The sequence below is a fragment of the Dermacentor andersoni genome, chromosome 3 (assembly GCF_023375885.2).
Source record: "Dermacentor andersoni chromosome 3, qqDerAnde1_hic_scaffold, whole genome shotgun sequence".
Lineage (NCBI taxonomy): Eukaryota > Metazoa > Arthropoda > Arachnida > Ixodida > Ixodidae > Dermacentor > Dermacentor andersoni.
The window spans coordinates 23,550,952-23,577,770 of record NC_092816.1 but is presented as its reverse complement, the minus strand read 5'-3'; the positions used below and the strand labels follow the sequence as shown (position 1 = coordinate 23,577,770).

Sequence of the window (26,819 nt, the reverse complement as noted above, 5' to 3'; positions counted from 1 at the left end):
TACAACGCATGACGTTAGTGCCCATAATAATTTATCTGTCTTACTAATGCTAGACACCATGTTGTTTCTGCATTTCTGAGTATGGCTGCACATTTTGTTAAAGACGCAGTAGTCATTAATGCGAAAGCATTATATAACTCATCAGGCGGAATATCCGGCGTTGGCGTGACTTCGCCATGGTCCAAAAAGGCTACAAGCCCTCGACTTTTGGTGGGAGTCGTACCCATGACATTTGGTGTTAATTAAGCGAAGTTAATTGAGGCACAGTTACTTAAGGTGTCGTTAATAAGGCACTTGAACCCACTATCTTTGGTGCTAACTAAATCGAAGTTTTTAAGGCACAGTTAAATAAGGTAATCAATGCACTCGAACCCACGACCTTTGGTGGGAGTCGAACCCACTAGCTTGCGTTCTTTGCACCTTGTGACGAACACCGTTGGTCACGTCGCGGTGCTTCTGCTGACGTGGCCGCTCGAGTCATGTGACTCGGCCAGTGGCACCACCAGACACGCTTCTGTTGACGTGGCCGCAACGCTTTCGCATTACGTAGGGGTAACTAAGTGCCCCTTGAATTTTAATACTATCTAAACTTCTAAGTGTTGTCAGTTTTTCTATATAAAGTATGTCAAGCAAAATCTATTTGAATATGGAGTTAACAGTTTTAGCTGACGGCGCCTTCATCAGTGCAATGTTAGAGGCAGCTAGTAGCCGCTGAAAACTAATAGTGTAAAAGGAAGAACACAAACGCTCGTGCAGCGAGTTGTTACCCAGTGTTCCGGTAGAGAATCTGGAACGCAGCCCAGACCACGAAAACGCTGATGATGACTCCTGGCGTCGAGAAAACCAGCCAGCTTGCATAGTCGATGGGAGGGAGACCTCCATAAAATCTGCATTGCCGCGCAAGACATTCACAAATTCAATGATCGTTGATTGTTGCGGGAATCTCTTTTTTCGAAAGCGCAGCGACTATCTTTGTTCACCTTCATGAGCACTTATACGTGCTCCAAGAAAGGCAGGCTGATTGATTTTTCGGGGTTTAAAACATCCGAAAGCAACACTAGGGCTATGACAGACGTCGTAGAGGAGGAGACCTTAGTGGCAACTGGTGTCGTGGCGGTGCAGAAGAAGACATAGCGGAGGAACTGTGCTATGCTTACGCGGTTTTCACGCACTAATGACATACCTCAGTGGTCAGATAAAACTGGGGCTCACCTTTTTCCTTCCGACCACGTGACATTATTAATTCGGTAGACTAAGCTCCCTTAACAATTGTGGGTGTGCTTACGTGCTCAAAATATATTCGTGGCTTTGCTTTCAGTGCTGACAAAATAGCCTTAAGATGCACCCAACGCTTGATACACCAGCTTTTATACCCTTTTCGTACAGAAATGCGGCTGCCGAGGTTAGAAATTCAATCTGCAACCTCATGTCTGTGACTGGATCGAGCATTTGTTGTCTCACTGTTCTCGATTTGAACCCCAAAGACCATCCCTCTGCGAAGCATCACGACGACAGGATGGCCCTCCGCTGTCCGCGCAAGCCCTACTCGAACACCATACCCACCACTCGTTGATTCACGAAGCACTGAAGACACTTCCGTGCTTCTTGAGAACGACCGGCCTGCGTGAACGCATTTGACTACGTGGTGCCGTCTACGCGCATGCACCGCGTCTTTTCCCGTCTCCGTCGTCCTTCCTCTCTTTCATCTTAATTCCATTTCGCCCAGCCCAGGGTAGGCAAGCTGACGCTTTTCTGGTTAACATAAAAGCCCTTTAATCTTCGTAAAGTAACGCCACGCTTTGAAGAGTGCCGCCTCCTCCTCGCGCGCTCTGGCCGAGGCCGACGCCGCGTCGCTATTGGCCTAATAGCATCACGTGGGCCCTCTCGCCGTGCTTCAGCGCCATTTTCGCTCGAGAAGCGTCTACGGAGCGGCGAGGAGCGCATGTTGGCGCCGTTGCTACGCTCGAGCGGTGTATAGGCGGCGCCACGGCCAAGGAGGGAGCGTAAAAGAGAGGAGAAACGAGGAGGATTGAAGGCGGATGAGGAGAGTGTCGCTACTTTACGAAGTTTAAGGGGTTTTAGTTAACATCACTGACATTTCCCTTTCTCTTTTTTCTCCTCCTCCTCGTTCTCAGCATCATAACGCCATTTGCTCAAAGCCACTCCGCCGGGTCATACTCAAGACATGGTAAAGAACTACGCGAGCTGCAAAAACAAACGTGACTTTCGTATGTGTTTTAAAACAGCTCTTTTGGAGCGGAACGGACACCTTCGTTGAAACATAGTACACGGGTTCAACTATATATATCCGAGATGAAGTAGCGAAATGTGGTTCAAAGCTACACACCGTACACTAACACCAGCAGAAAACAAAAAACATTACTCGCCAGTATAACTTCAACGGGTACTGCACTAAAACGATATTCATCAGATTCCCAAGCCATACAGGCACATGTGCTGTTCAAAGATCCTTCGTTATTAAAGAAAACTTACGAAATGAGTCCAATACTGATATCGCAATATGTACGGGCTTCACATAATAAAGCGGAGGACACCAATTATTTTCTAGTTTTTTAAAGCAAGAAAAGGCGGAAATACGGAGAGTAAGACTGACATACACACCAAAATTTCCTTTAGTTCACGCAACTTGGCGGCGTAAATACAGTGTTAGTGGCAAATCTCGAGATCTGAATTAGCCTTTTCAGAATGATTATTAGTGAATCGGAATGCTGATTCATGATCAGAATTACACATTTATAATACAACTGAAGGCATCAGTTTACTTATTGGCTGTTTCCTTCACGCTTTCGATTATTTCTCACGAGAAATGCACAATTGATCTTGCAAATTCTGCTTCTGGGAACCTCGTAATAAATTGTTGTTCCTCAAGCTCCTCAAATGAACCAGAGCACTCATTTCTGGCTGCAAGGCACTGCTTTTTACCGTCGGCAAGTTATTCTCGAGATACAATTAAGGCACTGAACACAGTAAGAATTGCAAATAGCAGCACTAGTTGTCCTCTTCTCAACGGCAGCAGCCTCGTTGCACATGTGTGCCAAGGTCGGACTAACGGCGCGCACCTCGTCATCCATAAACAGATATTGCCGTCATTTCCTTTCACAACCGTAGCGCGGCGACCTTCTAAGACATGCCTTCCACTCGGCACGTTGAGGTAAGCCTTTGCGTCCTTGTTAGCCGAGTGTCAATAAGTCTGCGTGGGATTGCAGGGCTGCGCAAGCAACGACGGTGAAAAGATGTCGCGTCACGGTGATTTTTGCAGCTCCTTCTCAGGTTTTCGAGAACACATGTCCTTCATGACAAGCGAGTGGCGCACCTTGCTGTGTTTTCCATCAATCAAAGCGGCGAATGCGTTTTAAAAACGTTACTTTCTTCATGTGTAATAATCAAGAAAACAGGCAAAGGATTGCTCTCCAATTCAAACTTAAACACGGAAGAAAATAAGCGTTTCTTTTGAAGTGCTTTTCTATATTCGTACGCGACGCCACGCTTCAGTCAGAATGCATCAATTAAAGCGGTATCTTGATGTTTCCCCACTTTAAAGGAATGCTTTAGAAGATTTCGACTTTGAGCTCTCTGATCAAACGCATGCTAGAATCAAAACTGCCCAAACAAATTAAAAGAAAAACGCATCAAAACTGCCACCGCAAAGCCCCCACTTACTCTTCGACGACAAACTTGAGAATCAGGTTAGGTCCCGCGCTGGTGAGCGTTGCCGTGCCGCCGATGTTTGCAGCGAAGGCCACGCTGAGGTAGAGGCTCTTGCTCAGCGTCCTCTGGGCTTTCTGCTTGGCGACGTCCTCACTGCGCACGCTGCACGAGCGGCTAGGAGGCATCACGCACCTGCGCATTTACGCCGGGCGTGTCTGGAGTGCCCGCATACTGAGAGCACCCGAAGGAGTAAATATAACCCTTTCTTGGTGCCGCGATCATATTTCTATTTCTTTTTTCCCCTTTCGCGTTTCGTCAGTGGACCGTGTGTCACCCCGCCATCGTTATCAGCAGGATCGGTCGCTCGTGAGCTGTCGATGATGAGAAAGGGATAGAAAGAAATTAATTGCTAAAGTATACCGGCCCTTCTACTGATTCATGCCGCTTTATTCTATTCCTTTCTTGGGCACGTATAGTGTGGCACGTTTGCGGAAATTCATCTTACAATTTGGTGGCACAACACCTAGACCTAATATTCTCTTGTGTTATGCGATGGAAAAGGCGTGGACTGTAACAAGGAGTATGTTCTCCCCTTTCACCGAAATGCGCGTGCAGAAAATTTGGCATATTTACTTCTCTTTCCTTCCGGAGCTTTCTGTGCTGGTGCTGTGGTTGAGTGGTTTGCAGCCACCTGAAAAAAGAAAATACACGCGCCCAAGGAATAATCATTAAATTGGGTCGAAAATCATGAGCACCATGAAAGTGTTCAGCAGTCAGTTACGGATGCTATGAATGGATTTGTTTTACCACATTTACATGGCTTTGACTGAGTGGTGGAAAGAACATATTTAACAGGAAGAGGTGGGCTAGTTGGTGGTCGATATTCTAATGCATTATGTAACCGCGCAAACGACAACGGGCGAAGAAGGAGACACACAGGATTCCAGTTAAGATTCGCAAGCACTTGCAACCTCGCTTGAAAGGTGCAAATTATACAACATGTTTTTATGAAAACAAATGAATAATATACAGCGTGATACTTTAATAGCTATGCGTTCGTGCTCACTGGTAAGAGTCACTCGAATAAAAAAAAATGTACCTCCAATATCATAGCTAGAACAGCAGCTTGGGCTTGTTGGTTTTCCATCCGGGTGTTAACAGCGCAATCAGACGGGGACACGAGACGAGAAGAGGACATCATGAGCGCTGAACAAATGAACAAATTCCCCTGTGGCCACAGAAGTCCACTCAGCGCTCGTGGTGTCGTCTTCTCGTCTCGTGTCTCCGTCTGATTGCGCTGTTAACACAACTCCATGGCGTCATTTACGATTACGCTCGCATATGCTGCCAACTAATTATCACCAAACGCTTATAAAATTACAAAATTAGTTATTGGTGGAGCTTTGCTGTAACTGCCAGCCTATAAGTACCAACAACTGCATGAGAGCCCCAAAAAGGAAAGAAAACTACACCTCATATGCTGCTTACTCAAAACTGTGGTCACTCAGAAGTATCAAAGCATCTTTTTTTCTTTCTTGTTGCACCTAATAGTCATCGAGAGTAGCCAAATATTAAAGGTGGTTGTCCAGAGAAACAAGATGTAGTCAGAATGAGCCACAGTGGTCATAAAATTGTTCAATGAACAAATTCCTAGCGACCACAGACGCCCATTCAAAGGCTCCAGAGAAACAACCACCGCACAAAACCGAGAATCCAACACTTCGGACGCACCGTCAGATGCAAGAGCGGCTCTTGGTTCGCAGCGGCGGCAGTCTCCAGATTGCTCGGGCGTCTTTATCGACTGGTGAACAAAACAAGCGGAGTTCCTTTTTTTGTTCATCGGTCGGCAAAGACGGCGTAGCATTCTGCACTGCTCCAGCCGCGCGTCTGCGACGTTAGGGCCGCTGGCATCACGTGCCCCGCCTCTGAAAACGTATAGATGTAGACGAGGAGTGAGCACTAGCGAGATGTAAAACTATGGTGGTTTAAACCATGATTAAAACCATGATTTGAAACGATCATTTAAAACAGCGTACTGCACACAGACAGCAAGAAAGTACAAAGCGGTGAACCTGATGGCCTGCGTTCTCGCTTTTGAACGTAGATGTTATTCCATATTTTATTCATAATCCAAACTCTTTGTTCTATGTTGCATACGCAGTCGCACGTCCTCTATTTAGAACAAAAAAAAGTTAATGTACAGTCTTTGTCAAATGTTTTAAAGCCAATGCGCGCATGAGCGGACCGTTGTTTTAGGGTCGCGTCCTGGGTCGTGCTAAAGCTTTTATTCCTTCTCTGCTTCAAACCCAGCAAAAGCTTTGGAGCGCCGAGCTTGCTAAAGTCCTGTAACAGTCCCGGTAACAGGGTGTTATTTCCAAACTTTTGGAAAAGACTACATGGAGAGGTTCGGGAGTCTATTGGTTCATGCTTTATTGCAGTGTTCTATAGCCAGCGAAATGATTAGGCTACCGATGAAGAGTACAGTCGTGGAATCCGCATTTCAGAAATGAGCTTAGTTGGTGTACATAAGGCGGAACACTGCACTGAAATGAAATGACGGAATATTTTCTCTTTTTTTTTTGTTGTTGATGCGAAAGCATCAAATTACCTATTGAGGGAGAAAGCCGCCGTCTGTAGCAGCGAAACGGCATCTAAATTCCCATTGGCAGCAGCCTTGTTACCACTGCTGCTTCTACGGTCTCTCGTAGCGCAAGACATCGGTGGCGTGAGGCGTCGGCCCCGCAGGCTGCTGCTTTAGTGACTCGGGCAGCACGTACCGCTACAGTAATTTACTCGCAGCGCAAAACTCGAAGGAAAATTCAGCCGCATTCAATTAGATATAAATGCTTTCGCATTCACAACTCATAAGAAATGTTTAGGTGTCCTAGGATATTTTATTTTAATTGACTGCAGACACTAGCACCAATATTTCCTATTCGCACTAAGAGGGGTCTTCAGGCAAACAACCATGCTTGACCCTAGTAAAAACACATGCAGAATAATTATGAAACTTAAAACTGTCCTCGCGCTGCTATAGAATTCAACGGTTGAATAACGTGCTTCAATTATATGCGATAAGTTTTCGTGCACACCCTGACGTAGTGCGCTATTTGCACTGTAACGTCACCGTTAGAGTTGCTGCTGTATGAAGTCACAATAAGTTGTGATTCGGTCGCACTTCTTTACTGTTGAAGCTGAGGGACATTGGTTGCAGGCTCAGAGACATACAGATATTAACAATAATGAAACATTGGGACAGGTTGTCAAAACTGCCCATTAAGGTTTTCTTCAAGTACCACCTTCCTTGCAAGCAAGCTTTCATGGAACGACATCTTCGATCCGCCATCCCTTTTCGAGACACATTTGCAGCTTCCACGCACCAAAGATTAACACGAAGCGCGCGGGTCACCTTTTTCTGTGTCGCAGGCGCCTCCGATTTCGGCGAGCATGAGTGGATCGTATTCGGCATCGATGACTTCAGCCAGGACGGCGTCCACAATGGGCATCATCATGGCGGTTGTGGCCGTGTTGCAAATCCAAGTCGACATGAACATGGTGGTCAGCATGAAACCCAACATGATCCTGCGGCAATTGCATGCATCGTCTTCGCCGTGGTTCGATTTAAAGAAACAAAAAGTAACTTCCAGTTCTCATGGAAACACCTCGACACATATTCACCACTCCTCGAAATCTGCGTTCTTGTAATCTTCTCTGCTTCGAAAAATCTTTCCTGGAAGTCAAATGTTACGCTGACAATTTTCAGGCTTGATGACTTTATCAGACTGTTTCGTTCTTAGTCTATCGTTATTTTTGTTAGCCAGGTCGCCAGGTTGATTATTTTATAGCCAGTATTTCGTTAGTTTCGTTCTTCTGATTTTTTTTCTTTAAAGCTATGCTTTTGAGATAACATCTTTAGTCTTCGTCACATTGTCACCGCTCATCAGAACCACTTATTATCAAAGACAGTACCTACTTGAGTATTAAAAATAAACCGGCTCCTCATTTTTCATACTCAAGAGAACCAGTATAAACCTGCTATGGCGCTCTTGCTTGAATTTCTCAAGACAGCCAGCATTCATTTGTGCGCCATTGCTATGCAATGGTAATTTTGTGATATTGTCAGTATTGTTAAATAATACACTTCGTCCATGAGGTCCGTGGCTAAGAGAGCAGGGTCAAAGGTAAGCCCGTCTACACCTCCAATAAAATTTACGCAGCATGCTGCGCAAGTACAATTGTATTGGCACTACTGTGCCATGGAAACTTGTTAAAGTATGCGAGACATTAGCAGTGAAACCAATGGTAGTTCTCGAAGATTTTCCTATAAAGCTGTCGGCAGAGATATTTTTTGAATTTTTATTTATTTATTCAATACTGCGGACTCATGGTCCAAGCAGGGTGAACCATAAGGATAAGGAACCGTAAGGATGGTAATAAAATCCCAAACACTATTTCAAATTAAGGTCTGCGGTGATTGGCTTTAGCACGTGGACTTACCATCTCGGATTTGTTCCAACACAGAGCATCACCCTCAGGGCTATCCTCTTGTGTACGTTGCAGTGTTCGATAGCCATCGCCATGATTAGGCTACCAATGAAGAGCATGTTTGTTTCCTGAGGAATGGCAAGCAGAGAAAATTGTTAGGCTCTCTTCGAAAACTTGGCACATGGGAATTAGATCAGCAGCTATCAACCATAGGAAATATTTCATAAGACGACACATGCTCCTCGTTGATAGATTTTGAGCTTTAAACATCTTCAAATTACTTGACTTGGCATATCGCTCATAATTTGTCAAGAAATAGATTTCACCCACATGCGAACAACTGAAGCGTTGTATCGGTAATGTGCGCTGAATAAGGCTTCACGAAATTACTAACAAACCAATGCGCAACCAAATTCGTCTACGTGAAAAATTCCTCCTAGTAGTAAAATAAAAAGTTCTAATCAATGAGATCATCAAAATATTTACGATGCACGAGTGCCATTGATTTTCATCCAACTGGTCTTACGTCATACCGGGTGTTACTTTTTTAGAAGGTCCAAAATTTTTAGAAGTTGCTTGTGCGGATAGCGCAATTGTAACCCTTTATATAAATCACTCGATGAGGTTGTTATTCCTTATACAAAAAATCAGAGCGCTTCATTAAATATTTACCATAATTACGCTTACTAATTGTCTAATTAGCTACTTTACGGCACATATTTACATGTGCGAATTATAGCCGGTGAATTCTCTGGGCTGCACCAGTCTCGACATACTAATTCTCAATGTGTCCTACGAGATGCATTGGCGTTCCAGTTATTTGTTTTAGGAAAATGCTATTTTGTGCATTGGAGTACAAAAGTAACTGGAGCACCAATGCATTTCGTCGGACACTTTGAAAATTAATATCTCGAAACTGGTGCAGTACAGAGAATTCGCTCCAAGTGGACACGCCTTACTAATTCACCGGCTATAATTCGTAGATTTAGATATGTGCCGTAAATAACTACAAAAAAGTTAGTTGGGGTAATTATGTTAGTTATTTAATTAGGCATTTTGATTTCTCCTAGAAGTAATGGCCGCCTCATCGAGTAATTTAGATCATGGACTAAATTTGTGCTATCTGCCACAGGCAATTCTTAAAAATTTAGCACGTTATAAAAAAAAGGAACACCAAGTTTATTTCGCGCTGTAGCGTCGCGCAATTTGATTTGAACTAAACAAACTTGTTCATGTACGAATCCCACAAACATAATCAAACAGTAATTAATTGCACAACATCAAATGTAATAATTACTGAAAACAAGCGACCTAACCGCTGCCTAGCAATGTATACAGGGAAGGCGTAGTTACATTTATTTTAAGAACGCGCTGATTTAAAAGCACTGCACGAAGGAACAAGACAGAAACACAAATTGACAGGACAATGCGCGCTTTGTCTTGTCAACGTATGTTTCCATCTTGTTTCTTCGTGTAGTGCTTTTAAATCAGCGCGTTCTTAAAAGAAATCAAAATCAACCAACTAGCTCCATTTACTGCTCTGTTGACGTAGTTAAAATTACATCCTTACCTGAAGATAAGGGTAGCAGGCTTCATCCGTTGGCAATACGCCCAGCAGAGGAAACAAAACCACGGGAAGCAAAGCCGTGACAGGCAGGGGAACAGCATTCGTCATCCAGAACGTGGACATAAGACAGACGACGTAGGCACACCTCGATTCCTGCATACGATAGCATTCGATGATTTACAACTGCCTGTAATAAGCAGTTCTGCATTTATAGACAGTAGTGATGTTTCTTTTTCTTCTAAATTAATATTTCTAATGTTTACGCCTAGCGAGAACGCTCTATGGTGTGCATGTGCTGAATTTTTACGGAAGTGTGCTGCATGTGTGTGCCAACATGTTCAACATCCTCAAAGTTCACTCGTTTACTCGTTGTATTCGAATTTGCAATATAATTCCTACACTCAGCAACATCTCTGTGCGCGTTCAATGTGCCACGAACAAGGTCCATACGAATGTCACTCGGTGATTTCAAATGTCTGAAAGCGGAAGGAGCATGATTTGCTTGGAAACATTTACTAACCTGGACTTATGGGTCACTTTAACTCCTGAGTGATTATAAAATCCATTTTTATAGGTTTTCAATCAGTTGTCTCCAAGACGACTTGCCAGTTTAATAAAATCTAAAGCGACCAACTGCCCCGAACATGTCATAAGGTTTCGGTGGAAATAAAAATACCATAATTTATTGTGATAGAATCAAACGTGCAGTCCAAGGTTCAAGCAGAAATTATCATTGAAATTGCCATAGAGAGTCTCGAAAAGCGACATGTATATTGCGACCGTTTGGGGTGCAACTTTGGTGTTACGGCCGAGTTATAATCACGTGACCGGGTATTGATATACGTAAGTCGGCTCTTATTAAGTGCAACAGACTCGCTGTTTAAAATCACAATCTTTATATTTTACAGTGATTCACCCTTTTCTCTGCGCGCATGACCATCTAAGGAAAGTTCACGCTTACAAGCAGCACTGCCTACATGCATTGCAACGAGTGGAACTGAAGAACCGTATTACCCACATTGCACAGTGGTGCACATTACGCTATTTCGTGTGGATGTTAGCTATCGCCCATTCGAGGGGAAATTGTTCGCGTTAGCTTGCACAGATTTTAAAAGTACAACATGCTTTCAGAAAGCAAACCCGCTGAACGGAGCATCAAGTGTAAAGATCGGGTTCACTGTAATGAGAGTTTAGTTTCGCGTTAAAAACATGGCTTGACCTGGCTGTAAAGAACTTGGCTTGACTTGTACATGACCAAAGCAGTTGGACAGGAAACCTTGAAAGCACGTAGTTGTTATTGCAAAAATTATTCAGCAGTTCAGGAAGCGTGAACCGTGTGAACATCGACGTGATAAACAAAATAATTTTCTTACAACTAGCACCCTAGTTGTCGTCTGCTTCTTATTAAAACTGGTGTGCAGTCACTATCGGGCTCACCTATCACTGTTTTCAGCACATATATAAAGAAATTCATAAACGAAATCGTGACTTCCGGTCGGAAAAGTCTGATAAATATGTTCCACGACGCTTTCGGAGTTGACACTGCATTACTGGATACTCCAATAAGTAAGCTTTCCGTTGCACACAAGAAAAAAGAATGGGCACCATTAGTATGCGTTGCCTATACTTTTAAGCTCAGTGCATTGACAAACGCCTTTAGTTGTCGTTATCGTCTCCTATTGCTCGTGTCTTAATGGCTTTGTGCGCTGACACCGCATATAAAACGTCCTTCGAGAGGAGAAAATATAAGGAACAACTCGAGCAGGCAACTACACATGATAATGTGGAGACCGCAAAAAAAAGGGATCAAGTGCAGTAAAATATGGAAGAGTATGTATGGGCTTGCAGTGCTCTATGAAAACATGTTTGGGGATAGTTCTTGCGATTTGATGGTTGGATGAGCCTCAAAGAAAATCGGCTGCCTCCAAATTTCCTACGCAGAAATCATAGCCGATTCACATAGAACATGTGCTACTCCCTCTCAAAGAAGGAGCTACATCCACCACTAAATCAAGCACCGGCAGGCCCTGCAACGTCTCAATTGAGGTAACTCACTGTGTGGTTTTCAACGTGTGCCTTTTCTTTACTGAAATAAAAAATACAAGGAAGACGTAATAGAATCCACAAAGCGTACATCCGGGTGATAGAAAAAACACAATGTGTTCTGCTCACTGACCAAGTCAAATGTTCATCGACGATTTATATTTGACGACTGAGAACCCATACAGGTTCCTTGCAGTAGTCATAATCTTCTAATGTATTTCCACAATGCTGTAGAACTTTATGCTCACCGCAAGGAACATGTGTGGGTTTCAAAACGTCAATTAATTTGTGACTTGGTCAGTGACATTGGTGTTTTTTTTTTCTAATATGCTACCTGACCAGACGAGTTTTCATCGAATACTTGACTATATCGGGCTGTTGCAAACGGCGCAGCCATAAACCGGTTGCTTGTGACTTTTACTAAGCGGCCTTCTCGTTGTTTCTACCCTAGCGCATGTCGCGTTGTCGCCAGGCCTAGACAGTTTGTCCACTGTCTGACCAAATAGCATGAGAAATGTCGCAGGTAGCATGGCGGAAATTAACGGAGAATAGCACGAAGAGATAAGAGGCGCATTACACAAGCGGCGTTTACTGCAAAGAAAGCGACGCACGCTGCATTGAAGAGGAAGAGCCCTGGTCGGGGCATGCGATGACCTGGTTTACGACCTGGCTACGCTGCCTGCGTCGCCAAAAAAGTTTCCGCCGTGCACCAAAACAACCTTGGCGCGAGATAGAGGTATTATCTCCGCCTTTTTGGCACCTTGCTGCAAATGACAGTGTGAACACAAAGCAACAGTTTGTTTTCTGCGCGCGGCAATGCGATTACAGTCACAACTCAAACGCAATCACACTGAGGCAGGTCAGTGACCAGAACGACATGGTCGGCTTCCGTGGCCTATAGAATCCCTTTGAATTACGGCGTCGACCTCATTTCATTTAGTGTTGCAGTGCTTCACGTCTGCAGAATGGAAAAAACAATGTGCGCAATCTAATCCCACTATCTGCTTTTACGCTGTTAAAACTTCAATGCTGAGCTTCAATAATAACGCTGGATAAAAACAGGTACAGCCATTAGAAGGAACTGTACAATCAGAGGAACATAATCTGAGGTGCAGCGATATCAAAATGCTAAATGTTTGACCCAATACTACATTCTTACCCCGTGGTTCTCTCTATGTGAATGCAGTTAATTTTATATTTAAAAAACAAACACGCGAACGCCACGTGCAACCACGCAGAGAGAGATAGTATGGACACTTAACGGCATTACAGCTTAACCTACCATTTTGGGATTACAAACTAATCTGACATAGCCAAATAAGATACATCCTATAAGTTAAATTGATGTAATGAAGTTCTGTTTAAAAAACATACATGAAGAAGTACGTATCACTGTCGCGGCTTGCCATATTAATAATCCGTGTATTGTGCGCGCAACCAAGTTTTTATTTTATCCTCAATAAAAAATTATTGTGGGGCCTCAACAGCTAATGTGAACACGTGTGTTCATGGTATATAGACGGTTCGGCGCTACCTTCACTATGCTCGAATAGTCTTTCGTGCGTCTACTTTCTTTTCTGCATTATGTTCGACATTTTAGTTAAATATATTTTCTTGTTGCTCTTTCCGTCTCTCCTGCGTCCGTGTTTTTTGATGCCAGTTTTTTCTTATAATGTATCCTTACCAACTCGCAAACCTTTCTGTCTTTAAGAGGAAGCTTTAGCTCGGGTGCTCCTATCTAAATACATGTAAAAGGAGAATTCGTTTTTCTCGGCAACCACTGCACCAAATTTGACGGGGTATGCTGCATTTAAAAGAAAAGCTTAAAATCTAGTGACTGTTGGTTTCGAATTTTCGATTTAGGTCGTCAAATTTTTATAAAAATTTGGCGAAAATCGCAAATTTTCAGAAAACGAAACTATCAAGTTTACAACTCCGTAACTCAGCAAGAAAAAATGATATCGCAATTCTGTGATATGTACCTGATAGCACATCTAAAGCGGACAAAATTGATATGTTACACATGAACCTCGAAAAATGTAGTAATGTGTAACTACAACTTTTGCAGAACCTTTGTAAACAACGTAACAAATTCACGTAAGATGTAAACTGGCATATCAAATTCGTCCGCTTTGAATGGTCTAATGGATGCCGTTTACAGAATCGCGATATCTGTTCTTGATGCAGAGCTATTAGCTTGTAAACTTCGTGCTTCTATTTTTTTCAAACGTCTGAATTTTTGAAAATCCTTTTGACAAAATTCAAGCCCTAAATCAAAATTCCGCTTCCAACAGTCACTAGAATTTAACTTTCTCTCTCAAATGCAACAAATTTCATTAAAATCGGTCCAGGGGTTATCTCAGAAAAACGTTTTTGCGTTTTTACATGTATTTGAATAGGCCGCGTCGGAGTTTGGCCCGAGCTAAAGCTTCCTCTTAATGATGTATTAATTTCTTAATCTTCTCAAATTTGCACAATTTTTTTTTAAAGTGTGAACATTTTGCAGCGATCCGCCCCAGCAGTCAGTACAATTAGACTTTTGTACGCAACAAATTCGGCTGTACTCTGTTATCTGCGAGATTCATGAGGAACGCAGTGTTCAGTAGGATCGAGCCGTCGGTGTATATGTGTGCGTGTTCTCGCTGTAGCTTTCATATAAGAGGAACGTGGTAAACTGTTTGAGAGCTGTCGGTGAGACGTCTGCTTTCTTCCAGACACCAGGCATTGTCTGCCGGACTCGGGGTTGAATGAGACACCAACGATGCGCCGCCGACAGTTTAGCTGCAGGTGTGAAGCCAGATGGTAACGACTCATTCCGAGCTTATACAGTCGGCAGATATTGCGCCATGTATAGGCCGATTCCCCCTCCCCCCTTTTTTTGGCGAGGGAGTGTCTTCTGTTTCCTAAATTTTTTTTTTGTGAAGCTCAGTAAGCCTTCGAAATTGGTCGCACCTCTCTCACGTGGTTGCATTTTCTTTTTTGTCTGATTCAGGCGTGAGATTAGGTCTGGAAAACTGTAGTTGCTTGAAAGGGAATTTGAACTGAGAACCTCCAATACAGGAACACAGTGCTCTAACTCGCCACCGCTAAATGATCGGTTATGGAATTAACAAAGGAGAGTATATTAACTTTTAGCATCGACTTGAAGATCAAGAGTAACGGATTAAGTTTACTTTTAACGCAGACAATATTGAGTAGCTTCAGACAAAAGAAAGACGCCTATTCCAGCCATCAGATAATTTCATACATAAGATGTCAGGCTTAAGCGTGTGCGGGAATTTTTATGTAAATTTTCGCTGATTCCGTATAAGATTACGGCGCCTGTAGTAGCAGATATGCCTCTTATCAAGACACAAAATGCAACAGCGTCAAGTTAAGCTTCTATGAGGTTCCCAAGGCAAGGAGGCTTGTGCTTCAGCCAAAGTGTACCTGAACATACAGAAAAACTACTCTAAGCGTCTGCCAGGCATATCTAGGTTTAATGGCATTACATAAAAAAATCGCATTTCGTGAAAATTTTCACTTTTACATGAGTTACGGCGATTTAAGAATGAAGAAAAACAAAATCAAGGAGCGAAAATAGCAGCACAAAATACATTGATAGGAAGACCTAAGACACACAGACGCTGACTAAGTAGTCAAAATAACGCGAGCCGGCATCACCCCCCAGTTAGGACATCCAAGGCCGAATTCACAAAGCTTTCTGCTCGTAAGTGTTCTTCGCCATTGTGGGATTTTACTAATATGTCCAACATTGTGATCGACTGGAACATGGTTTTACAACCACTATCAGCCTAGGAATGTTTGTGTATGTGAGTGTGAGTGTGAGCGTGTGTGTGCGTGTGTGTGTGTGTATGAGTGCGTGCGTGCGTGTGCGTGTGCGTGCGTGTGTGTGCGTGTGCGTGTGCGTGTGCGCGCGTGCGTGCGTGCGTGCGTGTGTGTGTGTGTGTGTGTGTGTGTGTGCGTGTGTGTGTGTGTGTGTGTGTGTGTGTGTGTGTGTGTGTGTGTGTGTGTGTGTGTGTGTGTGTGTGTGTGTGTGTGTGTGTGTGTGTGTGGACGCGGTTGGACGCGGCTTGCTTGTCATCGTGTACAAACGACTAACTGGGATATAATAATGTTCTCAATGCGTTCGCGCGTTTTAACATAACTGTGAGAACTGACAAACTCTTGATGGTCTTTGACAAGGACAGGGTCACCCATCGAAACGCAGGCCAGCCTTTCTGATGAACTTCATTCCGGTTTATGTAACTTCTATACAATAGTGTGCTACTCCATCTGTCGCTGCCTTTCTTGATTTTGGCTTGCTCTAAGTAATCTACAGAAGCAGAGTCTATGTTGCAGGTGAGTTGCATAAGTATGCCTTTCCTAAGTTTTCTAATCAATATTGTAGGCGACACAATTTTAGTACCAGTGAGTAAAACGTCGTGTTAATTGAACTAGAAAAGAAGCGCCATTACCAAGAGAAAAAAAGATATGACGGGTGACAGCCATTTTGTGTCGCGGACTTCAGCCAAATTGCATAACCACAAGCTCCTGTGTCACCATTCTTTATGCGCGCAGGTCTGTAAGAGCGCGTGCGCACATTGCATCATACGAACCAAAGATCGCCGCCATTTCAACACTGTTTTTCTTTCTGAGTGTCGAGATATACACGACCGCAATAAGAAGATTTAAGGAGACTGCGTCAGGCCACTGACAGTGCCAGACGTGTTTCGCAAGTGAGCCCTCTCCACTTCAACTACAACCCATGACATGATGACGGTGTCACAATTGTCTACCTCAAGACCAAAACCTTCGAAACAAAGACACTTCGTAATAAAGGGACATTCGCTCTGCCTCCCCTTCCACGCACACACACACGTTTCCCCACAGCCTTTAGTTCCGCGTCCGCGTTCTTGTATTGCGCTTTGACGAAACTGCCCTTCGCTATCTCGCCGTCATCTGCCCCGACTCCGTTTACAGCGTCTGCGTGATATTACGCCACATCTAGCTGGCGGGACAATTAATCTCGCCAAATGGCGTGTGGTGTTGTTCGTATATACCTCGCCGTCTACAGAGAGAGGCAAGAGAGGCGACAGTTGGTGTTTGTTGATTTTACCAGGCGACCCATGTCGGAGCGTTTTTGCTTGCGCATTACGAGGGCAGACCGTTGACAGTTACGTGGAATTCGGGTTGCCAGGATGGGGATACGACATACGCAATTGAACATGCGTATGTCGAGTCATATGAAACTCAATTTGCTACGACACTAACGTGGACGTCGTCAACATTTTTCACGAAGAAGCACTATTCGCATGCGTGTTATACGCTCAATGATTGATAACTTGGCTTACATGACAGCACGTGGCAAATTTGGATCTACTCCGAGTCTTCGCATTGAACAGATTGATCCGTGCCATTGAAGAAAAAGAGGTCAATAAACGAAGAGAACGACCATTTTGAACAACAGCGTGGGCTGTCGCCTTTTAGTCAATGGTGCGAATCCACATGTATATATATTTGTAGATGAGCTCTCGTATGCGTCTTTACACGCAACAGTATTACCAACTGCAGTATCAATACTTCTGAACGGACACAAGGATAGGCCGTCATGTTTGTGTTAAACGTATAGTCCACGTTTGAATGACAAATTTTATTATTAAAATGTCTGAAATAGATTGTAATTTCATAAGAAGCCAACAAACACTGACACCAAGGACAACATAGGGGAAATTACTTGTGCCTAATAAATAAATTAAGGAAACGATAAATTAATGGAAATGAAAGTGGATGAAAAAATAACTTGCCGAAGGTGGGGAACGATCCCACAACCTTTGCCGGCAACATTGATGCCTTCAGGTAGCATGTGTGGGTTTATTGACCGGTTGCCTTTACCCAAAAAGATCACGTTCTCGTGACGCCTGCGGCAGAAAGGATGTTCCACATTCGCCGCCAAGGTTTGTGAGTGGCGGCGCTGGCTAACACTCTCAGGGTTCTACTAGGGAACATAAATACCCAAGAAAGTGAATGGGGAAACGGCGCCGCGGTAGCTGAATTGGTAGAACATCGTACGCGAAATGCGAAGGTTGTGGGATCGTTCCCCACCTACGGCAAGTTGTTCTTTCATACACTTTCATTTCCATTAATTTATCATTTCTTTATTTCATTTATTAAGCACAAGTAATTTCCCCTATGTCGTCCTTGGTGTCAGTGTTGGCTTCTTATGATATGACTAATAAAAACGGGCTCCTCGGTTAACCCCCTTTCTTCTAGTTTATGGACTAGATTGTGGGGTTTAATGGTCCAGAACTGTACAGTGGGTTATGAGAAGCTGCAGTCGAAGGTTTCGTATTAATTTAGACCACCCGGGTTTCTTCAACGTGCAACCAAAGTACAGAACACAAGCTTGTTTGCAATTCTAATGCATATTATCGCGGGTAAACCCTATGTAAAACAAAAATTGGAGGACGCTTAAGCTTCGCCTTCAAGAGCGGAACGCGACAGCGTTCCCGTCGACCCGCCAAGGGGTGTAAGACAATGGGCTACGGCGCAGCGACTACGCGCCCCGCATCGGACGCGGTGAGCGTCGAGCAACGCAGCGTTCGGTGCGGCAACGAAATGTGCGCCTGAGCAAGCGACGCACGCCTGAGCCTTAGAAACAGCTCGTTTCTAAGGCAACACCGCATTCACTAGAGGCGCTTTTGTACCGCTTTGAAGCATCGAACTCGTGGCTCAGTGAAATAAAGAAAAAAAAAAAAAACTCGTGGCTCAGTGGTAGCGTCTCCATCTCACACTCCGGAGAACCTGGTTCGATTCCCACCCAGCCCATCTTGCAAGTTGTTTTTTATTCATGAAGTGCCTGCTGGAATTTATCGCTCACGGTCAACGCCGCCGATGCCGACACCAACGCCGACGACACCGGCTTTTCTGCGACACGAGCTCCTTAACGCTGTCACGTTAAAATGGCGCTTCTCTGTGTCTATCCTTTTTCGTGTTCCCTTGCTTCATGCTATGCACTTTGCTCCAACAACGACACGTAGCTTCAGCTTATTGTCAGCGCTTTCTACATCAGCTTAATTATTAGTTAGTGCTTGCTTTTGAATAACTTGGCCTTTATGAGCGCTTACTCCTATCGTATGACAATGACCGATAGCCTGACGTGCGACACCTGCAGGTGCGAGGAAACCATCGCGCACCTATTGTGTATCCGTCCTCGCTACGACGCACAACGCCTCTCTCTCCGGACAACTTGAAACCGACTGGACTCGAAACCGTTCTCTGAGTCATAGATACATGGACCGTGGCCACATCTGTCACTAGCACAGAAAGCGATTCGTGCACTAGTGCAGTACTTGAAGTAAATACACCGGCCTACTCCTGTTCATCCTCCAATGTGCACTCAGGGCGCACTCTATAGTCGTCTTTTCCTCTTTCTATTTCCGGTTCCCTTACCCCCCGTGTAGGCTAGCGAACCAGACGCACTTCTGGATTACCTCCCTGAATTTCCTGTCTTAGATCTCTCTCTCTATCTCTATTTAGAAGAAGATGGAAATGTCTAGCCTGGAGTAAGTTCATCGACACATATTTACCTGGACCCCCATTTCGCTTTCTCGTATCCATTCTTCTAAAGTTATCATCTAAGGTGTTCCGATGGTTAAAACTGACCTTCTCAACATGTTTCGCACCACGTGCCTGACTCATAAAAGCCACTGCGCAGGCGGGGCATGAATATTTGCTATCGAAATGTCGCCATATTCCAGTGAAACGCGAATATTATTTGCTCTAAGTGTGCGGATTTTAGAAAACTGGTGGCTCAGTTCTCCTTTCCAGTGTTATGTATTATAGATGCCGGTGTAGACAACGCTTTTAGACTAGCTAACTACGTTGTTTATACGTCTTCTCGATCTTCAGGACTAAGCAGAGCGATGACCTGTGCTCAAAGAGATCACCGTCAGCCTTATTAAGTGCCGCAGCGTCAGACATCCCAGAATACGTAGCATGTGAAGTTCGGTTTGGCCGAGTAAATATCACTATAGTCAGTGTTTATCTACAACCCTCTACAAATATTTCACTTTCCACATTTACGAGCCTCTGTGAAAGTCACTGTGAAATCATGGGAAATGTAACAGCTGATCCCATGGCACGTGCAGCACATCAAGAGAATGAATCGTCACTACTTCCTCTAGCGGCGAGTGATGTGCGATGTCTATTGAAAACTATGCGATAGATTGTCCAAGGAAACTTGGTTCAAAAATGATACGCAGAACTCTCAATTATATCGTATAGATCCCGGAGTAGAATCCAATATTCCGTTTAAAATTAGTCGATCTGTTGAAACAACAGTTCATAGGCTTCGACGAGGCATTGCCTATACTGAAAGCTTCCTGTACTAGATAAGAAAAATTAACAGAGCTACATGCTCATGTGAAGAGGCTGAATAAGACATACAACACCTTCTTCTACACTGTAAAAATCACGAATCTCCCCGCAAGAATCTCTGGACAAAACTGCGTGGCTTGAATAGACGGCCACTATCGTAGGGAAAAATTTTAGGTTCATGGCCAACAGAAAAACTTCGAACCATCGCTGCGCGCGCCTTAGTACAATTTTCGGAGGAATAAAAAATATAAAAAAATACGAATTCATACAATATTTATAGATCTCATTGTTATTATTAACATGCATCCTTAATTAGTACATGTTCCTTGTGTCTTCGTGTTCATGTGCCATTTGCATTTGTTGCATTTAGCGTGCAACATTCAAGCACCTAGCATCTTCTGTGTGAACATCTTGGTTTTGTGAACATTTATACAATGTGAACTCATGTGTTGCGTGTGAGAATTTCGGTTTTGTGATTATTTATGCTACGTGAACTCTTCTGTTGCGCGAACATTTATTTATACTGCAGTACTGAGACTTAATACGTGAATGATCGTTCATGTGTGTATTTGTCCAGTTTGGTGATTGTTGACAACTTTCCGACAATAACTATCACGTAAGAGGAGAGGAGTAGCCGGCGCCACACATAGGCACCAACCTCTCCTTAAATACATATAATAAAAAAGAAAGCAAACGAAAAACCTGCGCCGCAGTTTTCATAAGTTGAGGTGAAACTCACGTCAAGTTCTTCGACGCAAGCAATTCATTTTCGCGTATCACCTCAGAGGAAAGAAGCAGAAACGGAGGCAGGGGCTTTTGGTATGGGCAAGCACGGACAACGAACACTGTTGATAAGCTTCAGCTGTGCCTCGTTTCTAACCGCCCGTCAAGCGTCGTATATTAATTGACCTCAACGCACCGTGATAAGACAATGGCGAGCTCAACGCGAAAGCTTTCGTTCTCTGCCTGGATCACGAAGAACGACACCAGAGGAGGAAACGTGAGCAAGCAAAGTGACAGAGACACGTGCAGACCGCCGTAAGCAGTTGCCATGGTTACCAGAACAAGGAGGTTACTGCCCGTACTTCGAAGAAGCCTCCGTTTCTCCTTAGTAGGGCTTTTCGAATGCAGTCTTTTTATTATTATTATTATTATTATTATTATTATTATTATTTTGTTCTCTTGATTTTCGTTTCCTTCTGTCAAAGGAGATATGTGTTAAATTACCATCAATTTGGCCCCTGTCAGTTTTGATACATTTTATTTCACTATCTCCACTATCGGAATGCTAGTCGGCACCGTCACAGACGTTGCAATATCGAAAATTATACGTGGTTCTGTAATGCGCAAGAAAAATAACACTCTTCAAGCGGCTGAACATCTTCTGTAGACAACCTGAGGCGTTTAATACCGACAATCTAACTGTCATCTAGTTTCTGAACAGCAAGCGAAAATATGGACATAGTTATTTGATTGAAGAGTGCGCAGTGTGCAGATTTCTGTGTCCATTCTTGTGATGTTATGTATTTCCTAGATTCTTCAGCAAAAAACTCCGGAAATTACAGTGAGACCATGTTGAAAAGTAAATGAGGTAGAAAACAACAAACAAGTGCCATAGTTCTTAGTGTACGTGCAGCAATAACGACGAGAGAAGCAAGGTGCAAGAAAAGTGAGGTCGGATGAGATTGGCTGCTCTACTCTGCAAATCTAATAAAAGAAGGTAGTATAACCACTTCGCGATGGGTTTTACAAACTTAATTTAGAATCATGCGTAATATAGTACTAGTCTACGGTGACTCGTACAGTAAACAAATAATTGCCGCGAACGCATAACTAAAGCACCACTAAGGATGTGCTGCAAAGTTAGTGTTCGAGGTGCACCAATATAATATGGAGCACAATTTTTCGCTTAAATTCTGCAATTTTCTGTCTTCCCTGCGTGCAAGTTAAAGAATGTTTCATGGAAGAATTCGTCATCTCCATAATTGTACACCAAGTAGTAGTGAGTGCGGTTCTGACTCGCATGTTTACAGGAATAGCTGCCGGAACAGAATTCGAGTGTTTCTTTTCATATTCACTCGGAATGTACTGCTCTCCCAGCCGAATGTACTGTTTGAGCAAGTTCACTCAGATAAGACCCTCAAGCAGGCGCAGTTGGCAACAATAATAGTATTCACTCGCAAGTTTAAAGCAAGAATTTCGCCAGTGAGAGTTCTAGATTTTTATTGTTATTGCAATGACACGAACAAAATGTTCTGTTGCTATAATGGTATCTGATGGGATGCACCCATGCATAAAGTTCATTCAGCGATGAAGACGTCCCGAACATCTTGTCTGGTGCAGGCAAAGAGTGAAAGCTGATCAGTCGAATTATTTTCTGTGTGAGATAAACATTGTAAGCGATTCCCCAGGGGAGAAATTAACACGGGTGCAGTTTGGGCAGCAATAACTGACCCATCGATGCAACATGGCTGTCTGCAGGCCATGATTAGACTGAACCATGCTGCCAGTTTAACAAAGCACGATGGCAAGCAATACCTCGGTTTAAGTTTGTCACTTCCATTATCAATGAAAGCTATCGCCTTTAAATTTTGTCGCACTCGAAAGCGAAGATGCAAGGGCACCGGTGTTTTACTTGCTATAGAAGCAACTTAGCATCGCAGACACCGACCATAGTAAAAGCCCAGACGTCTAGAAACTTATAGCATATAGACTTCAAATTAAACAAAATGTCTTGCGCAGTTTTTATAATCTTTGTTAGTTTCTTGGTATTTAACTTGTTGGTTGTTCCAGTGGTCGAAATCTCTGTGCGGGTGTGTAGTATTCTTTTTCTTTGATGATCATGCCTTGCCAGTTGAGCTTTCTTCAATGCCTTGTTTTGAACAATTATTTCACGTCTGGATGCTACTGTGCCCATTTCTTAACGCACATGGGTCGAGATCATTTTAACGATGAGTGGTGTCCTGGGTACCTTCAGGTATCGCGTGAAACTGGTATGTGTCAGTGGAGGCTGCGCGATCAATCCATGCCGGCAGCAGCACGCACTAACCTTGGTGTCGATGTACAGCACGAGGGGCAAGTAGAGGAACGGTATGAGGATGAGCACCGCCAACTTCCAGAAGTTGGAGACGGCGCCCACGATCCTGGAGACCAATATGTGGGACATTGCTTACGGGCACTCGGGGCTATCCACAGGGAGCGAAGGGTCCAGCCAGTGTGCGGCGCCTAGCGAAGCCATCGAACGAAGGCACGTGCGCTGCGAATCAGTCTATATATTCCTGTCAGGAGCCGCCTTTTACACGACGCATGCGCTTTCCCGCCACCCTAGCTCGTAAAAGTCAACCCGGCGCCGACCGTTGGCTTTGGCCTATCGCGCGCTCGCGCTCGATGATAGGGGGGTGGAGTGGGGGGGGGGGGGGGGTCACACGACTGGTCATTAGAGGTGAGGAGGAGAGTGTGACGACAGGCACTCCCGCCCTGACGTCGCTTGCGGCGCGAGGGGTCAAAGTAAGCAAAAAAGTGCTCCGTAGCGAGGATTCTCGTGTTTGCCGGAACTGGCAAACGGTGTACCTTGGCGCGTGGGAAGGTGGTTTCCAGTGTTCGTGCGTTATCGAATTCTTTTTTTTTGTTTTGCTTCGCCATGGCACCCACTCATTTCTTCTACCTTTTTTCACTGGTGTCGAAGGACGCAGTCTGATAGCGAGAACCTTTGTAGAGTGCGCTCGGAGAGCGGAGACTTTTGGTCGGGGCAACGCTTAATATACCGTTAGGACAAGGCATGGAGGGCCGGCGCAAGCCTTTCTGAGGTCGCATTTTCTGCCCTTTGTTTGAATAGATTTCCGCAATTTACCAATAGTAAATCAGTTTTAAAAAGAAAAAGGCAACGCCTAAACAACTTACCATTACGGCTGGGAGATGCATGAGTAAAATCCGATGTTTCAGCGTGTTCAACAAGTGCATGGCTCCCCTACAGATTAATTTAACAGTTGTACATCCGCGTTGAAAGGCGCTGCCCCGAGCAATGAGGAACCGACAGCAGGTTATTCTGATATGTGAGTCATCCCTCTAGTATTTCCAGATACCACAATGCCTTAAGATTTAAAAGCAAAGCTTTCTTTGCTTTCGACTTTCCCAATGTTGCTGCTGCTGTCTTTCTGGCTGCTGCCTTGCCGAATATAGCTCACACACAGGACGCTTTTCTATCGCTATACCACTGATTGCGATCATTTCTGCTTTTTCGTGTCGTCATGGTCGCTCTATCATGCCCGTCTGTCGTAGTGATTCCACTGTCATCGTGCCCTTGTCGCCATGCTCAAGACTTGTGATTCGTGGAAGTGAGCTAGACGCGGAAAAATGCGTCGGGTGGGCTGCATTGGCCAGCATCGGCCAGGATCGGCATCACGTTGTCATCAACATGCATTCGTCGTCATTCTAGCGTCGTCATACCTTTGTCGCTATGCCTTCGTCTTCACGCCATCGTCGCCGTACCAGTGTCATCCCTTCTGGCGGCTGGTCAGTCTTGCACGACTGGCCAGTACCGGACATAGTGCAAACGCCGGATATAATGCGTATTGAGACGGCCGACAGCAGCAGACGATGCACGTAAGGCGGACGTGAGCTCCAACGCTAAACCGCCATCGTTGTCATGCCATCGTCGTCATTACATCACCTTCATGCCAACATGATCATTCCTTAGTTGCTATGTCATCGTCATAGTTCCACAATCTGTCGCTGTCACTGCGTTGCCATATCACTGTCCTCACACCGCCATCTTCAAGCCGTCGTTGTCATACCTTTATCGTTATTACATCGTCACCAGTCCGTCGTCATGCCATTGCGGTCTGCGTCGTTGTCACAGAGTCGCCGTCATTCCGTCGTCCTTGTTCCGTCGTCATTTTGCCGTAGCGATTCCACTGCCTGTCATGCCGTCGTCATCATGCTGTCATCGTCGTACAGTCATCACCGTTAAAGCACCGCCATCCCAATGTCGTCATGCCGTCGTCGTCATCCCAGCTCTGTCATCTCATCGTCACATCGTCATCGTGATGCCTTCATCGCCATACCATTAAGCATCATTCCAACATCGGCATCACGTTATCGTTTAGCAGTCGTTGTCACGCTGTCGTCGTCACATGGTCGTCATGTCATCGTAGCGTCATCCTCATGTCGCTGTGGTCGTTCTAGCTTTGTTATCCATTCGGCGCCAAACCATCGGCTTCGTTCCAGCGTCGGCATCGCGTTGTCGCCGCACCATTGTGGTGACGCTGTCGTCCTCATAACATTGTCGTCACTCGAAGAGTTTCGGCGCTGTATTGACGACGGTCATTATCGTAACAATGTGATCGAAACACCGTCTTCGTAACACCGTCGTCGCCATGCCATTGTCGTCATACCGTGCACCGGGGTCACGTTATTGTTGCTATTTTGCTGTAGTGATTCCAGTGCCATCAGACCACTGTAGTCGTGCCGTAATCGTCATTGTATCGTCGTCACACAGTCATCTTCATGTCAGTCATGATCGTTAACATAGTCGTCATGCGTGGCATGTGCATGATCGAGCTCAACTAGTTTACGTTGGACGAGGTTTCTCACTGAAAATGTGCCCAACAGGGTCGTCTGATCTCTGCTTGCGAATTCTCCTTAAGAGGAAGCTTTAGCTCGGGCCGAACTCCGACGCGGCCTATTCAAGTACATGTAAAACGCAAAAACGTTTTTCTGAGATAACCCCTGGACCGATTTTAATGAAATTTGTTGAATTTGAAAGAGACAGCTAAAATCTGGTGTCCGCTGGAAGCGGAATCTCGATTTAAGGCCTGAATTTTGTTAAAAAAGCTTTTCCAAAATTCGCAAATTTGAATATTATAGAGGCACGAAGTTTACAAATTAATAGCTCTGCATCAAGAACAGATATCGCGGTTCTGTAAACGGCCTCCGTTAGATCCTTAAAGCGGACAAATCGTATATGTCATTTTATATCTTACATTAATTTGTTACGTCGTGTACAACGGTTATGCAAAAGCTGTATTTATACATTAATAAATTTTTGAGATTTATGTGTGACATATCAATTTTGTCCGGTTTGGATGTACTATTATATGCAATTCACAGAATTGTGATATCATTTTTAATTGCCTAGTTACAGAGTTGTAAACTTGATAGTTTCGTTTTCCTAAAATTTTCGATTTTCGCCAATTTTTAATAACAAATCGACGACCTAAATCAAAAGTTCGAAACCAACAGTCACTAGATCTTAAGGCTTCCTTTTAAACGCAATAAACCTCGTCAAATTTGGTGCCGTGGCTGCCGAGAAAAAACGAATTCTCCTTTTACATGTATTTAGACAGGAGCACCGAGCTAAAGCTTCCTCTTAAGCAAGAACAGCGTTCTTCACAAACACCGATGAAAATTTCGGTGAAACTAACTCCCAACGCGCGTAGGATTGGCATATCACTTTCTCCTGCTCATCTCTCTCCTTCAAGGCCCCGTTCGACTTCACACAGTATAAATAAAATGACCAGTTTCATTTTGCTTTGTACTAAGGGGATTGACACGTGTTGCCTCTGTACACAGCACCTATATGTGGGTGATGCGGTAATGGTGTATATGCAGCTGATGTATATATGAACTCCCCACTGGGAAGAAAACACGAGTTACTATTTGCGATAGTCAAAAATAAAAAGTCAGAACAAAATACACT

The 26,819-nt window shown here is 44.2% G+C and overlaps 1 protein-coding gene across 1 annotated transcript in view; it reads right to left on the bottom strand.

The window, feature by feature from the left end:
* The window catches only part of LOC126520758 (uncharacterized), an 87,771-nt gene extending 64,335 nt beyond the window's left edge, over positions 1-23,436 (bottom strand). The window contains exons 1-7 of the mRNA XM_072286699.1: positions 23,172-23,436; positions 9,725-9,874; positions 8,167-8,282; positions 7,079-7,251; positions 4,303-4,360; positions 3,682-3,861; positions 768-887 (exon numbers count right to left, since the gene is read on the bottom strand). Coding sequence (XP_072142800.1) covers positions 768-887; positions 3,682-3,861; positions 4,303-4,360; positions 7,079-7,251; positions 8,167-8,282; positions 9,725-9,874; positions 23,172-23,288 — 914 coding nt within the window. The 5' untranslated portion in view covers positions 23,289-23,436. The remainder of the gene's footprint in view (positions 1-767; positions 888-3,681; positions 3,862-4,302; positions 4,361-7,078; positions 7,252-8,166; positions 8,283-9,724; positions 9,875-23,171) is intronic.
* Positions 23,437-26,819: the final 3,383 nt, after the last annotated feature.